Genomic DNA, 12374 nt, shown 5'->3' on the forward strand with positions numbered 1-12374 from the left:
TGAAAACCAAAGCTGAATGAGAGGGCTTCGTGACCTGCTGAAGTTTAGTTCTCTTTTCTGATCTATTAAAATGCCAGAGGTTTAAAGCAGAAATAACATGATATTCAAAGTCACTGTCACTTATTTGGGACTCGACACTGTCAAGCACAGTGCTAAACACTGCATAGGCATCATCTGTAATTCTCATTATATCAGTTCAACACAGGCATCGTCGCCTTGTTTCATGAATGAGGCTTTGAGAACTCATGGAACATAGTCATAATACAGGTATTTAACATTTATCAAACCCTTACTGTGTGCCAGGCATCCCTCTAAGAGCTTCAGGTGTATTATGTAACATAATCCCTAATCATTTGAGACAGGCCCTAATATCCTTCCTTCAAGGGTGAGGGAACCAAGGCAAAACGGAACTCGTTTATAGTCACAAAAGCAGCAAATGGCAAATATACTTTTTCAGAGTAGGAACACATCTTAGGAGGAAGTCAGGTTCTCAGGTTGGTGCATGAGACCAAAATCACCGGGAAGTGCTTGAGAAAAGCACCTCTGCACAGGCCCTCTAGCAACGCATCCATTAAAGCCACAGCTGCTCTGGTTGACAACCAGAAGGGGAGGCTGCCTTGCATTCTAAACTCTGCTGAGCAAAAAAACACAGCTCTCAATAATAAAATCACGCTCAGCTCTGAGGCAAATATTCAAATGATCGAGTCCATGGGACTGCATACTGATCAAGGTAAGAGCAGATCCTTATTCCCGGAACACAGTCTCAGCAACTGGTGGACAGAATCCGGGAGTGCAGCGGCTGATTTTCACTCTTGATCAAGTCAAACAGCCGTACAGGTGAAGCACACTGAAGAAAGCAGCTACACATAAGGGAAGGGAAGGGAAGGGAAGGGAGGGGAAGGGAGGGGAGGGTTTTCCTAACTTAAAATCCCGTATCGCCATCATGCTTCTTTTGGGCTGACACCGGAAATATTTATAAATCAGCTAAATGAAGCTTCTCCTACCTATTCAAATTTTAACAACAACATGTACACAAATGTAAAGTGCGTTAAAATCTGCACACCTCCCTGTGGCCACGCCCTCCCCATGTGCCCCCCCCCACCGCCCATCGCCCCCACCCCCCGCCCCACGAGAAGTACCATATGGAAGGAAAAGATCATAGCACTTGCTAACGACTACCAGGTGGCACAGCGGGACAGAGCCAATACCAAGTAAGACACACAGGCAGCCATTCTCTTCTTGCCTCCTGCACCCCCAAGATTGGAAGCCCAGGGCTGGCCCACTGTCATTGTCATCGAAGACCAAGGTGGCTGCCTTCTCCTCAAAGAAACCACCTTTGTTTACTTCTTCCCAACCGATGATACGACATGGGAGAGATGTCAAGTCTCACTACGCAGACAACAGGAGATGCAGACCTGACAGATGGTCCATTAATGAGAACACTGCGAAGTTCTGTTCTAAATGAGTATTTACTTGTTTATATGTGACAGAGCCATACAGACCCCAGGCTCTGCAAAGCAATCACTATTTGGCTGGCGGCAGGTCCCTGCTTTCCAGGGAGACACAGGTCATGATATTGAAATTCCGACACAGTACTGCTTCCCAGTTCTTGCCCCCAATGAACTTGCATTAGAAGAATTCTCCTGAATGTCAATCATTTGATATATAATGAGCACCAGTGAACAGCATCAAGTTAAGCAAGAAAAAATCTGTCTCCTATAAGTTTTAAGGCATCATTACGGGTCCCAGCCAAAATATGGGCTTTCTTGGTTGCCAGAGAGAAACACCTCTTTGTATAACAAAGGCATTAAAACAACCTATGTGACTTGTCTTTTTACCCAACATTTCACTGCCATTTGTTGCTTAAATACTGAAACCTCCAAGGCCTGAAATATAAAGCACCCAAAATATACTTACAGTGATACTGACATCTAACAGCATTCTTGGAAAATCAATTTGCAAAATTAGTTTTCAAGAAGACAGTATAAGGACAGTGACAATAACTACAAACTCTGATATTCTAAAAAGTTAGACCAAAATAAAAGAGGTAACACTGGGAAATTGATACTTTTTTTTCCTTCACTGAACAGACTCCTCTGCTTAGGAAAATGCTCTCTGGTAATAACTGTCAGGATCTTGTTGGGGTTTCCTCAACTGGTAAAGAGTGGTATTTCTACAACTGCCCTACTGAATCTAACATCTCTTTTCTTCTTCATGAGAAGGCGGCCAAGAGCTTTTCATTTACTCAACCACATGATAACTTTGTGAGGTAGATATTACCCCCATTTCACAGAGGACGGGAGGAAGCTCAGGGAATCCAAAATGACACAGCTAGAGAAGATATTCAGACTCCAGACTGCCTCCCATCAAAGGTCATGTCATTAATCCTTGGGTATCTACTGGACTTCCAAATTCTCAAAATATCCTTGATATGCTTAAAAAAGGACAAAAAGGACTAAGAAATTATTACCTGGATGAATGGATTGTGTGACTGATGGTTACCACATAGCCAGCTCCTCCAACATCTAAGTAAGGGCCAGTCAGAGAAATCAAACCTGGATTAGCTACTGCATGGAGATACCTGACAGAGACAAGAGAAAGTCACGTTGTTTTAGGGTATGAAAAACTCCTCTGTAAATGTCAAAGAGAAGTGAACCTTTAACTCTAAAAAGCATTTATCATGAATTGTGCCTACGTTACATTAGAGCTCAAAAGGATTCCAATCTCTTCTCTCTGACTGTAGCAGGACAGGAGGTCAAGAAAATCTGAAATTCTTCTGTAAGAGACGCTCAACTCACTATACATTTGAGTTTCGTAAGATCTATAGTATAGATGTTTTAGAGCCTGATATAAAAAGAAATCAATAAATGAAGTAGAAACAAATAGAATTTGGCCCATGAAACTGCCCCCTGGATTGGTACGGACAGTACAAATGTTAGCTAACTCACAAGTGACGCAGTTACTAAGCAGCATGAGACCAGAAATCCTGTTTTTATGCCCAAGTTGCCCCCGTTCTAGACCCCCTGACTAGCTTTTGTTTTTGAAAATCTGAGTAAAAATAATGCACAGAGGTAAAAAGAAAAAAAAAAAAAAGGATTTATACTTGTTTACTCTTCATAGGTCATAGAAGGGCGGTAATTTGATGCCATCGTCATGTGCAGGGACATTAAACATCCCCTCTACGGGCAAACTGCACGCAAGGCAGGACTCACAAAAATGCTAGGAATTGAAATGGCCAAGTAGCAAAACATTTCAGTCTCAAAATTTCAATGAAGAGATAAAAACGCTGTTGACAGAGGAAACCCACAACGCTGTTGTTAATACTGCATTAAAAAAAAAACCTCAAAATATGTTTTCACTGCCATGAAAGCATCTGCTTTACTGTGTCTGCCTGAAGTTGCTTTATTGTATGTACTTATCATGTCTCTCCAGGATTTGGGGGAACCTTTGATAATGGAAGCCCCTAAAACTCACCATTGTCTCCTTGTGGGATCAAATGCTTTGTCCATGAGGGAACCAGGATAAATTCTAAGGACGCCATTGGGCGTTGCTATGTAACGGCGGACAATGTATGTGTTCAGGCTACTCATTTCCATCTGTGTCATCCATTCATCTGTGACGTGGCTGGTGGCCATTACTTCATTCCTGACAGAGAACTGGGAAACAAAGGAAGACATAGCAGGGATCCTTTAAGACGCACATGAAAAGAGAGTAGGCTGCTGGCAGGGCTTCCCAAAGCTCTCTTGCAGAGAAGCCAAGCCCAATTACTTCTCAAAAATCTTTCCACAGCAGATGGATACAGCCAAACTTGGTGAAAACAAAAGCTTACTGAAACACAGTCAGGGATGTGTGATTTACTCAGTTGTTCATCCTAGCGAGGCTTTCTGCGTTTAAGAGGAAGGATCCTATAGTGAAGCATTACACATACATATGTACACCCACGGGCACGCGCACACGCACACACACACACGCACCCTGCTACATCTCTGCTCCTTAAACTTCATCATGTTTATCTCAACAGACCATGGGGGCACTTTCCTTCTTTCCCCTGGGAAAAACGGGGTTGGGAAAGTTTCACTGATCTCTGAATCACACCCCCCTACCTAGAAAACCCTTAGTGTCTCTGAGGCCTGAAAGAGATTCTTCATCTGGCCCACAGGGCTTCTTAATCCGCCAGAAGGGTCAGCGCCAACCAGCCTCCTGGGGGCCACACGCTGCCTTTCGAGGCTCTCCAGCTGAGAGGCACAGACCCAGGGCTGGGCTTCCTACTTCAAAGGTTCCCCGCCAGTGCCCCCTCCCAGGCCTGCGAAGGGGCACCCCAGAAGCGGGGCCCCGGGCCAGCACTCACTTTGAGCCCTGGGTTAGCAATGAGACGGGTGTTGTCGCTGAGATAGGCCGTGTAGTGCTCCACCATGCGCTTTGTCTCCGGCTGGCTGAGGTGTTCGTACGGAGAGGAAAAGCTGCCAGCGGACAGCATGACGGTTGGACTTTCTGAAAGAGAAGCGAACAAAGCAGGTCTGAGAACGCCGAGACTTCATCTCAGGCATCACGAAGCCTCTGCCATTCTGTTAGCCTTGGTGGCTTCAAGTCTTCCGTAAGGAAAGCGAAGACTCGACACAAGCAGGCGTGAAGAAGGAAACAACCCTCATTCTCTCCCTTCAGGGAGTTTCTAGTCGTGAGTGAACCAAAGAGACAAATGTACAAATACATGCTTAAAATATCTTAGATCTACATATACTATCTCACACTTCTTGGGGTCAAGGAGGCAGCATGGGGCCATGGAGCCACACTGATTGAATCTGGGCTCCACCGTTTCCTGCCCACGTGATGCTGGATAAAGTTGTAAATACATGTGATGGTTTTGTCATCTGCAGAGTCAGAAATTACGGCACCAAACTCACAGTTACGGGGAGAAGTACATCAGTTACTTTATGCAAAGCCAATGAGTCAAGAAATGGAAAGCACGTAGGGCGGTGCTTGGCAGATGATGAATGTCTTGTGAGTGGTAACTACTATTACTCATATTGGTACTGATATTTCAAAAGAAGGAAAAACGGAATGGTGGAGTCAAGGCAAAAATTAAAAAAAAAATTATTCTTTCAGACAGGGAAAGCCAAACTTGGCATAAACAAAAATTTATAGGACTAGAATAGTTACTGTATATATAATTCGACTGCTGGCCCTATCTAAGAGGAAAGCCCAGTTCTCTATCTAAGACATAAATCCTCACAATGAATTACATTTTGAAACAAAACACTCCCTCTCTGCCTGTGAAATTTCCCCCTGTCCAATTTTGTAGTTTCAAAAGCTTTTGGAAAGCACTGTCTACGATCCTGTGTCTAATGTCATTTAAATGTACAGGTCATTTTTCACTCCTTTGGTTAGTTCTCACTCATAGTCCCTTAGTTCCTGGTGGCCTGGCTATCTCTCACTGTATAGGACACTGTACTTAAAATGAGTTTGTACAGAAGAGGAGGGTCCTAATAGGATGGGGGAAGTCCTTCCTCTAGAAAGGACTGTTACTTGATTCTGCCGGGCACCAGACCCCAGGATGAGGCAGGGTGGTAAGGTGGAGGCTGCTCTCAGTGAGACAATGGAACGCCGGCCTCCATGCTGCAGTGTGGGACTTTGATATTCAACTAGTACATAACTAGTTCCTGTGTGAGGTCCCTTAGACCACTCGGGTGAACGGGCATCCCAAATGAAGGACTTTTTCAGGTGCAATCACACACTTACCCCAAAGATGGCAGCTCTTCAGGATCTCTGCTAAAAGACCACAGTATGGGCGGTGGATGAGAGTGAGGGTTTTCATGTGTTAGCCTCCACTTCACGGGGGCCTTGGATTTGAATGCTGCCTCTGCTCCTAGCCCTAAGAAGCTACTAGCTTATTTCCCAGCTGTTTAACTTAACAGTTTAATTTCCCAGTTGTTTCTTCTGGATTGGTAAATAGGTACATTGCAAATGTGGCTTTACATACAGTCTTTCTTCTCTCGTTTCTTATATTCTCCTGGACTTTGGTCTAGTTCCTAGCTATCATGTTAGTTTTGCTACTTTTCAAGAAAGATTTATTTTTTTCCACGTTTCCATCCATTTTCAGTTGTCCTCAGTAGGCTAGGTCAGAATTACATAGTCTGCCATTATCAGAAGAAAGTGCTTCCAGTGATGCTATGTCTGATTTAATTCTCATGATACCATGTGGGACAGCCGGGGAGATTAGTATTATAGTCCTATGAAGGAGAAGAGAACCAGAAGCTTAAAAGGTTTGGTTGCCTAGCAGCAGGCTATGGATTCATGTGCATATGCTCATGGGGCCTTCTGGGCCAAGATGCACCAGACAGAGAGGACTGTCCCCCTCAAAGAGCTTAGGAACCAGTTGGGAGAACAGAAATTTTTAAAAAGAGGAAAATAACCAAAAAGAGAGCAATACAATAATGTAATAATGTCAAAAGGCAATCCCTAATACTTTCAGGGACAAAGGAGTAGGGCCAGAGATTCAGGGGAGACACACTTTGGGAGTGGGCCTTTCTTGTACTGACAGAGACTGGGCATTTGAGCCAAGGCCGCTGCAGTGACTTGGATTGAGGGAGAGAAGAACCAAGACTGGGCATTTGAGCCAAGGCCGCTGCAGTGACCTGGATCGAGGGAGAGAAGAACCAAGACACAGAACCCAAAGCTTTGTGTCTAGGAGGTAGACACATAAAGCAACACTCATAAATGTATACTTAACCGCACTGGACAACGTACAGTTAAAAAATTCATCTTTGTGCACCCAGACAGACAACGCCCCTCCTTCAGCCCTTTTGCTGGCGCTCCCACGAAGATTCAACACCTCACCTCCAAATCCCCATCATCGATGAACCTAGACGGACACCACTTCTTTGCCATCGTCTCCCTTCTTTTTCGTTCCCTTTCCATTCTAGTTTAAATATCTTGCTTCATTTTTCATTACCAATTGATACTAAACTGTCCTTGATGACCCCTTCAGGGGTCCTGAGGAGGTTCTACAGCCAAGGTGAAGTTGGGTGCTATAGCGGAAGGATTGTCCGGTGAAGTCAAACCCTGGCCTACGGTCTGTCAGTGTGATCTAGAATTAATCCGTTTGTCCCGCGTTAAGTCTCTGAGTTGATAAACTCTATTTTGTACGAGCCCCTCTCTGACGCAGCCCCGCCCAACTAGAATATGAAGCAATCCTCAAGTGTAATATGACATTTTCCAGGAGCCACATTCAATAAAAACAGGTTAAAGTAATTTTCCTAGTGTATTTTATGAAATCCAATATAACCAAAACATCGCGTCACATAAAAATTAAGTATTCTAGGGAGAAGGGGGGTGGGGTTATGGACATTGGGGAGGGTATGTGCTTTGGTGAGTGCTGTGAAGTGTGTAAACCTGGTGATTCACAGACCTGTACCCCTGGGGATAAAAATATATGTTTATATAAAAAATAAAAAATTTAAAAAATTATTAAAAAAAAAAAAAACACCTGAAAAAAAAATTAAGTATTCTACATTTGAAGTAAATCTCAACTTGGACTAGCTACGTTTCGAGGGCTCCACAGCCGCAGTAATGGCTACCATTAGGGAGCAGTATAGCAGGAAGGGATTGTGCAAAGGAGATTAAAAAAAAAAAAATCTAAGCTTTTTCTCATCTAGGAGTATTCCTGCACTTTTCGATCTCAAATTTCAAAAACAGTGACCTCATTTTTGTCCGTGGTTGTGTTGACCTTGTTCCCACAGCATTTGAGAAAATCATGCCAATCTTGTTGGCTATTCAGGGAGTATCTCTTCAAAATATGAATTAAAGGGTACACACGCTCTTTTGTGTAAAAGCCAAAGACAAAACCTCAAAACCTAAATGAAAACCAAAGAAAATGTAAAAGCCAGCCTTTTCTGACCGACCTCTCTGGCCTTCCTCAAGTTGTCTACGTTGTTCGAACGTGCCACAGGAGAGACGACTCCGTCTGGCCTGCTCTCCTCATCTCAAAACCAGACAGAAACTCTATAGGATGGAATTTAAAAGACGGAACCCGAACACAAGGGCTCTGTGTGGAATCGAGGGACTGGGGACTGCCATCCTTGATCCTCTTCCTGCCTCTGCCCCTTTTACTCAGCTTGCCTGTGGTCTAATGAGTCTTAGTTTTTTGAACCCGAAGGATTCTCAATGGTGAAAAAGAGAATGCCCGTTTTGTAGTACTAGGAGAACCACACAAATGCCCAGGATGTGCCTGGCACGTGGTGGCATGCAATAAGAGAGGTGGCCCCTTGGCACGGGAGGAACCTTGCTACTACTACTTGACCTATTACTACCTCTGTAATAGGTCAACTCAAATGATGAAAGCAAAGTACATGGTACCTACACGTGTCGACTCCCTTTCCCTTCCTTTGAATTATTTGTCTATTTGCTAAGCCCTTTTTGAAGCCAGGGACCTGTGGTAGACACAGATATGTTATACTGGAATGCTACCCTTGGACCCTCTTTACTATTTCTCCACCTTTTACCCCCTAGTCCTGTATCCCTTTATCTCCGTCTCTCTGTGCTTGCCTCTAATGGGTCATACTGGGTCATACTCCGAAAACCTCTCTGCCTAGCGTTAGCAGAGAGCTGAAAGATACAAAGCGATATGAAAGTCCGGCTCCCTCCCTCGAGTCTGGGCAACCTCTGCAGTGTCATTGACACTCCAAAGCCCCCCTACAGCAACAGGCTGAGGCTGGAACTTCACCTAAGATCAGGCTCTTGCTTGCTTTCTCCTTGGCTATCCTATTTCCCTCCCTTCTTCCCCTGTTTCTCCTTAGAGCCCATCCTGAAGAAATCAACACCCAAACCCCTTGTCTTTTTATCTGCTGGAGAACCAGATCTACGGCAAGGCCTCCCATGGTTTCCACATCTGTAGCCCCCGCCTGGCACTGCTGCTGTTCAGTATCTGGGTTTTTGTGTGGTTCAGGTTGGTTTTTTAATTCAAATGGATATTTACAGTGAGGTGCTATGAGTCAGCCCACGAAGGATGCTGGAAAGAGCAGGGGCTTTACCTAGAGTGGCCAACTGCTTGAAGTGAAGGCAAGCACTAGGCTGGCCCAGAAGGTCCAGCCGGTGGTACAGCAGCTTGCTGCTGGGCACAGTGTTGAGATTCTTCAGTTGTTTGACAGGTATTTCCGGTTGTATCACCACAATACAGAGAATAAAGGAAGTGTCCTGTACCTGGAAAAGTCAATAAAAAATTTCAAACACAGAAAATAAAGGTTCCTAGGGATAGTGACTTTGCCTACATTATGTTCTGCTCTCTGGATCTCTGTCCCACATAGAAATATATTTGACGAGGGAGTGAAAGCCACGAAGATGGGGTGACAAACTCTCTCTGGCAATAGGTTACATTGTCTATTTTCTGTCTTCCTTTCTGATTAAGGGAAGTGAATGTATGTAACAGAAAATCATGGCGCTAATGAAGGGATTAGAATGGAGTCCCTCTGAAACAGCAACGCCACACCTCTTTTGCTTTCTTAGGTGAACAGATCCAAGCCTGAACATGGCAGAACACAGCACTTACTTCTGCTTGGGTTTGAAATGCATTTTAAAATACAGAGTTGGTTTTTGCAATGAGTATTCCGAGAACTGACTGTTTTGAAAGCCAATTATGAATATACACATGCAGCTCATACAGAATCTGGTTTATTCATGTATTCCTGACTAACGCTTTCTCCCTTCCTGGTTGGAGATGAACAGGATCTCAGACTCGTGAAAAATATGAATCCCATGGCTCCCTTACAAAGCCTGCCTGCCTTGTCATTTCAGACCACAGTAGGCAAACATGCTATAGCTTAGCCTAATTTATTAAACTCATATGTACAAACAGGAGTACTTCCAAGTTCACTTTGCTCTTTGAAACAGATGCTTAAACGAACTTACGGGGAAGAGTGTCCACCAAAGAATTAAAACAAAACAAAACAAAACAACAACAACAAAAAACAAGGCAACCTACTTAATTCTAGATCCTTAAATTAAAAATATAAGATAGTAGGGACACCTGAGTGGCTCAGTCAGTTAAACGTCCACCTTCAGGCTCAGTCCTGACCCTAGAGTCCTCGGATCGAGTCTAGCACTGGGCTGCCGGGAGCCTGCTTCTCCCTCTGCCTGCCGCTCTCCCTGCTTGTGTTCTCTTTCTCTGACAAATAGATAAATAAAATCTTAAAAAAAAAAAAAAAAAAGAAAAAGAAATACAACACAGCCAAACTTCTGTAAGTCCATTATATAAGGAGATGGGCAGATTCTACTTAAGTAAGAGATGGTGGATCAATGAAGGGAAAGTGTGGTAACTAGCTAACTTAAAACTAAAGGACAGTGAGAACTAAAGCAGCCCAAAGGATTTACTTCATGATCAAGGGGAAATTTTTAAGTAGGCAGGTTAGAGTTAAGTGTAATTTAGGATTTATGAAGATAGTTGCAGAATCTTTTTCAACACAGGAGAAATTTGCATCTCTGTGGGATTGCTTTCAAGGACTGCTGCCAAGGATATTCAGTTAGATTAGCAAATTTAGTTCTTTTTCCCCACCTGCCTTCCCCTCCATTAGAAAATGCCAGCATCCTGTAGTGGCACTTACGATTTCCCCTCTCCCCATCTCACATAGCCAATGCCTTTGTTCCTAGGAACCAAGAGAAAAAACTTTGCCAGAGTGACCAGAATATAATTGTAGAATAGGGTCTATTCTGTAGAAGAAAAATTAAAAGGTCCCCTAAGCATCTGAAAGCAATACTTCAGAAACAGTTCCTCACTGGAAAGGAAAACGGATTTCACAATACAGGTCTTTTTATCATGTTATTAGTTGGGAAAAAAAAAAAAAAAGTCTTTGCATTAAGGAACCAGAATATTTCTAGAAGGGCTCTCCATGATTGGGGAGTGTTTTTTTTTTTTTTCCCCCCACTGATGGCCCATGGGATTCATGTTTTGAAGTGAGCCCTGCCTGTGTCACACAGGAACACGGTAATACCTTCTGAAGTCAATGCTTTCTTCTTTGTCAGCGTGCAGCCTCCTCAAACGCTCAAAGATGGACTTGGGCTGCACAGTGACAGAGTAGTAATCTCTTAATGCTGCCAACATAATCTCTCACATTCTATTTAGATTAATTCAGTGAAATAATCCATCAGTATCTGCTGTATCTATGGATGCTAAGCAGTTTAAAAAATCATTCTCAACATAAGCTAAATCTACTTGAATTACATTTAGTAGAAGAATCCATTTTATTCCTGAAGACAAGAGGAGTATCTGCTTCCCCACTTCTAAAAGTAACAAAAAAGAACTTAAAAATTGTGTCTTTGTATTTGCTGGGTAACCAGGCAAGCCTTTCTGTAACTTCTACCTCATTGTTTATTACCTCTTTAATTTTTCACTTAGTAGTGATGTTCTTGACAACTTTGGAGCTCTGAGAAGGCTAACTACATGATCATATCCATTTGGCTACACAGAATGGCCAGAATTTATCAAGACCACTGATGAAAATCTTAAGATAATACTTCTTTCCAAAATGTTAATACTGGGTTTATTCACTGTGCAAAAAAGGTCTTGAAAGTGTTCGTATCTCCTTCTTTCTCTTTATTTTCTTAAGGATTTTATTTTTAAGCACTCTCCACACATGGGGCTCAAACTCACAACCCCGAGATCAAGAGCTGCATGTTCCATCCACCAACTGAGCCGGCCAGGTGCCCTATCCTTAAGGGAGATATTTTCTTGGGATGCAACTGAGTTGCTTTCAATCAAAACATACTAGAGGTAAACAACCTCTAATTTCAAATATAAAAGTATTTTTCAATGAAATATTTTGGGGGTGTGGCTTAAACTTTCTGATATGAAAATTAATTCATCTTTATGTTAAAATGTATAAAAAGAAGGGTAGATGAGGCAATCTTCTTTAAAAAAAAAAATCCTGAAAATGAGCTGAACGAGTTTCAAAATAGAGTGACCACTTTCAGATCTGTGATACCAAACAATAAAAAAGATCAGTAGAATCAGGCTTGTAGATTATGAATTTCTCAAGAGATTTCATTTATTATTTTGTTTGCTTATTTCCCTTGTAGAAATCAATGTTGCTATAATGCTTTAAGAAAGGAACAAGAAGAAGAAGAAAAAAAAGAATGGAATAAGGTCGGAGGAGAATCCTATCTACAGGCATGCTGGTTTCTTCGAATTCCTGTCATTTTTGGCCAGACACACTGGACTGAGTGATCTGTCCGTATCCACCACTGGACTGGACGCTCTCTGGGGACAGAGAAAGTATCATTCCTCCTTATCCTTCGTAGCTCACTGGGAATGGTCAGTAAGTCACTCTTAAAGGGATGACTATATAGATCCACTTGGAATCCATGGGTTAAACACCAGATATGGCCAA

General features: G+C 42.9%; 1 protein-coding gene across 1 annotated transcript in view; it reads right to left on the reverse strand.

Annotated features, from left to right (window-relative positions):
* Positions 1 to 12374, reverse strand: part of CACHD1 (cache domain containing 1) — a 206392-nt gene that overhangs the window by 24505 nt on the left and 169513 nt on the right. The window contains exons 13-16 of the mRNA XM_032303323.1: positions 9027 to 9195; positions 4349 to 4491; positions 3475 to 3656; positions 2471 to 2581 (exon numbers count right to left, since the gene is read on the reverse strand). Of these exons, the coding sequence (XP_032159214.1) occupies positions 2471 to 2581; positions 3475 to 3656; positions 4349 to 4491; positions 9027 to 9195 (605 nt within the window). The remainder of the gene's footprint in view (positions 1 to 2470; positions 2582 to 3474; positions 3657 to 4348; positions 4492 to 9026; positions 9196 to 12374) is intronic.

Source organism: Mustela erminea, chromosome 10 (genome assembly GCF_009829155.1).
Source record: "Mustela erminea isolate mMusErm1 chromosome 10, mMusErm1.Pri, whole genome shotgun sequence".
Classification (NCBI taxonomy): domain Eukaryota; kingdom Metazoa; phylum Chordata; class Mammalia; order Carnivora; family Mustelidae; genus Mustela; species Mustela erminea.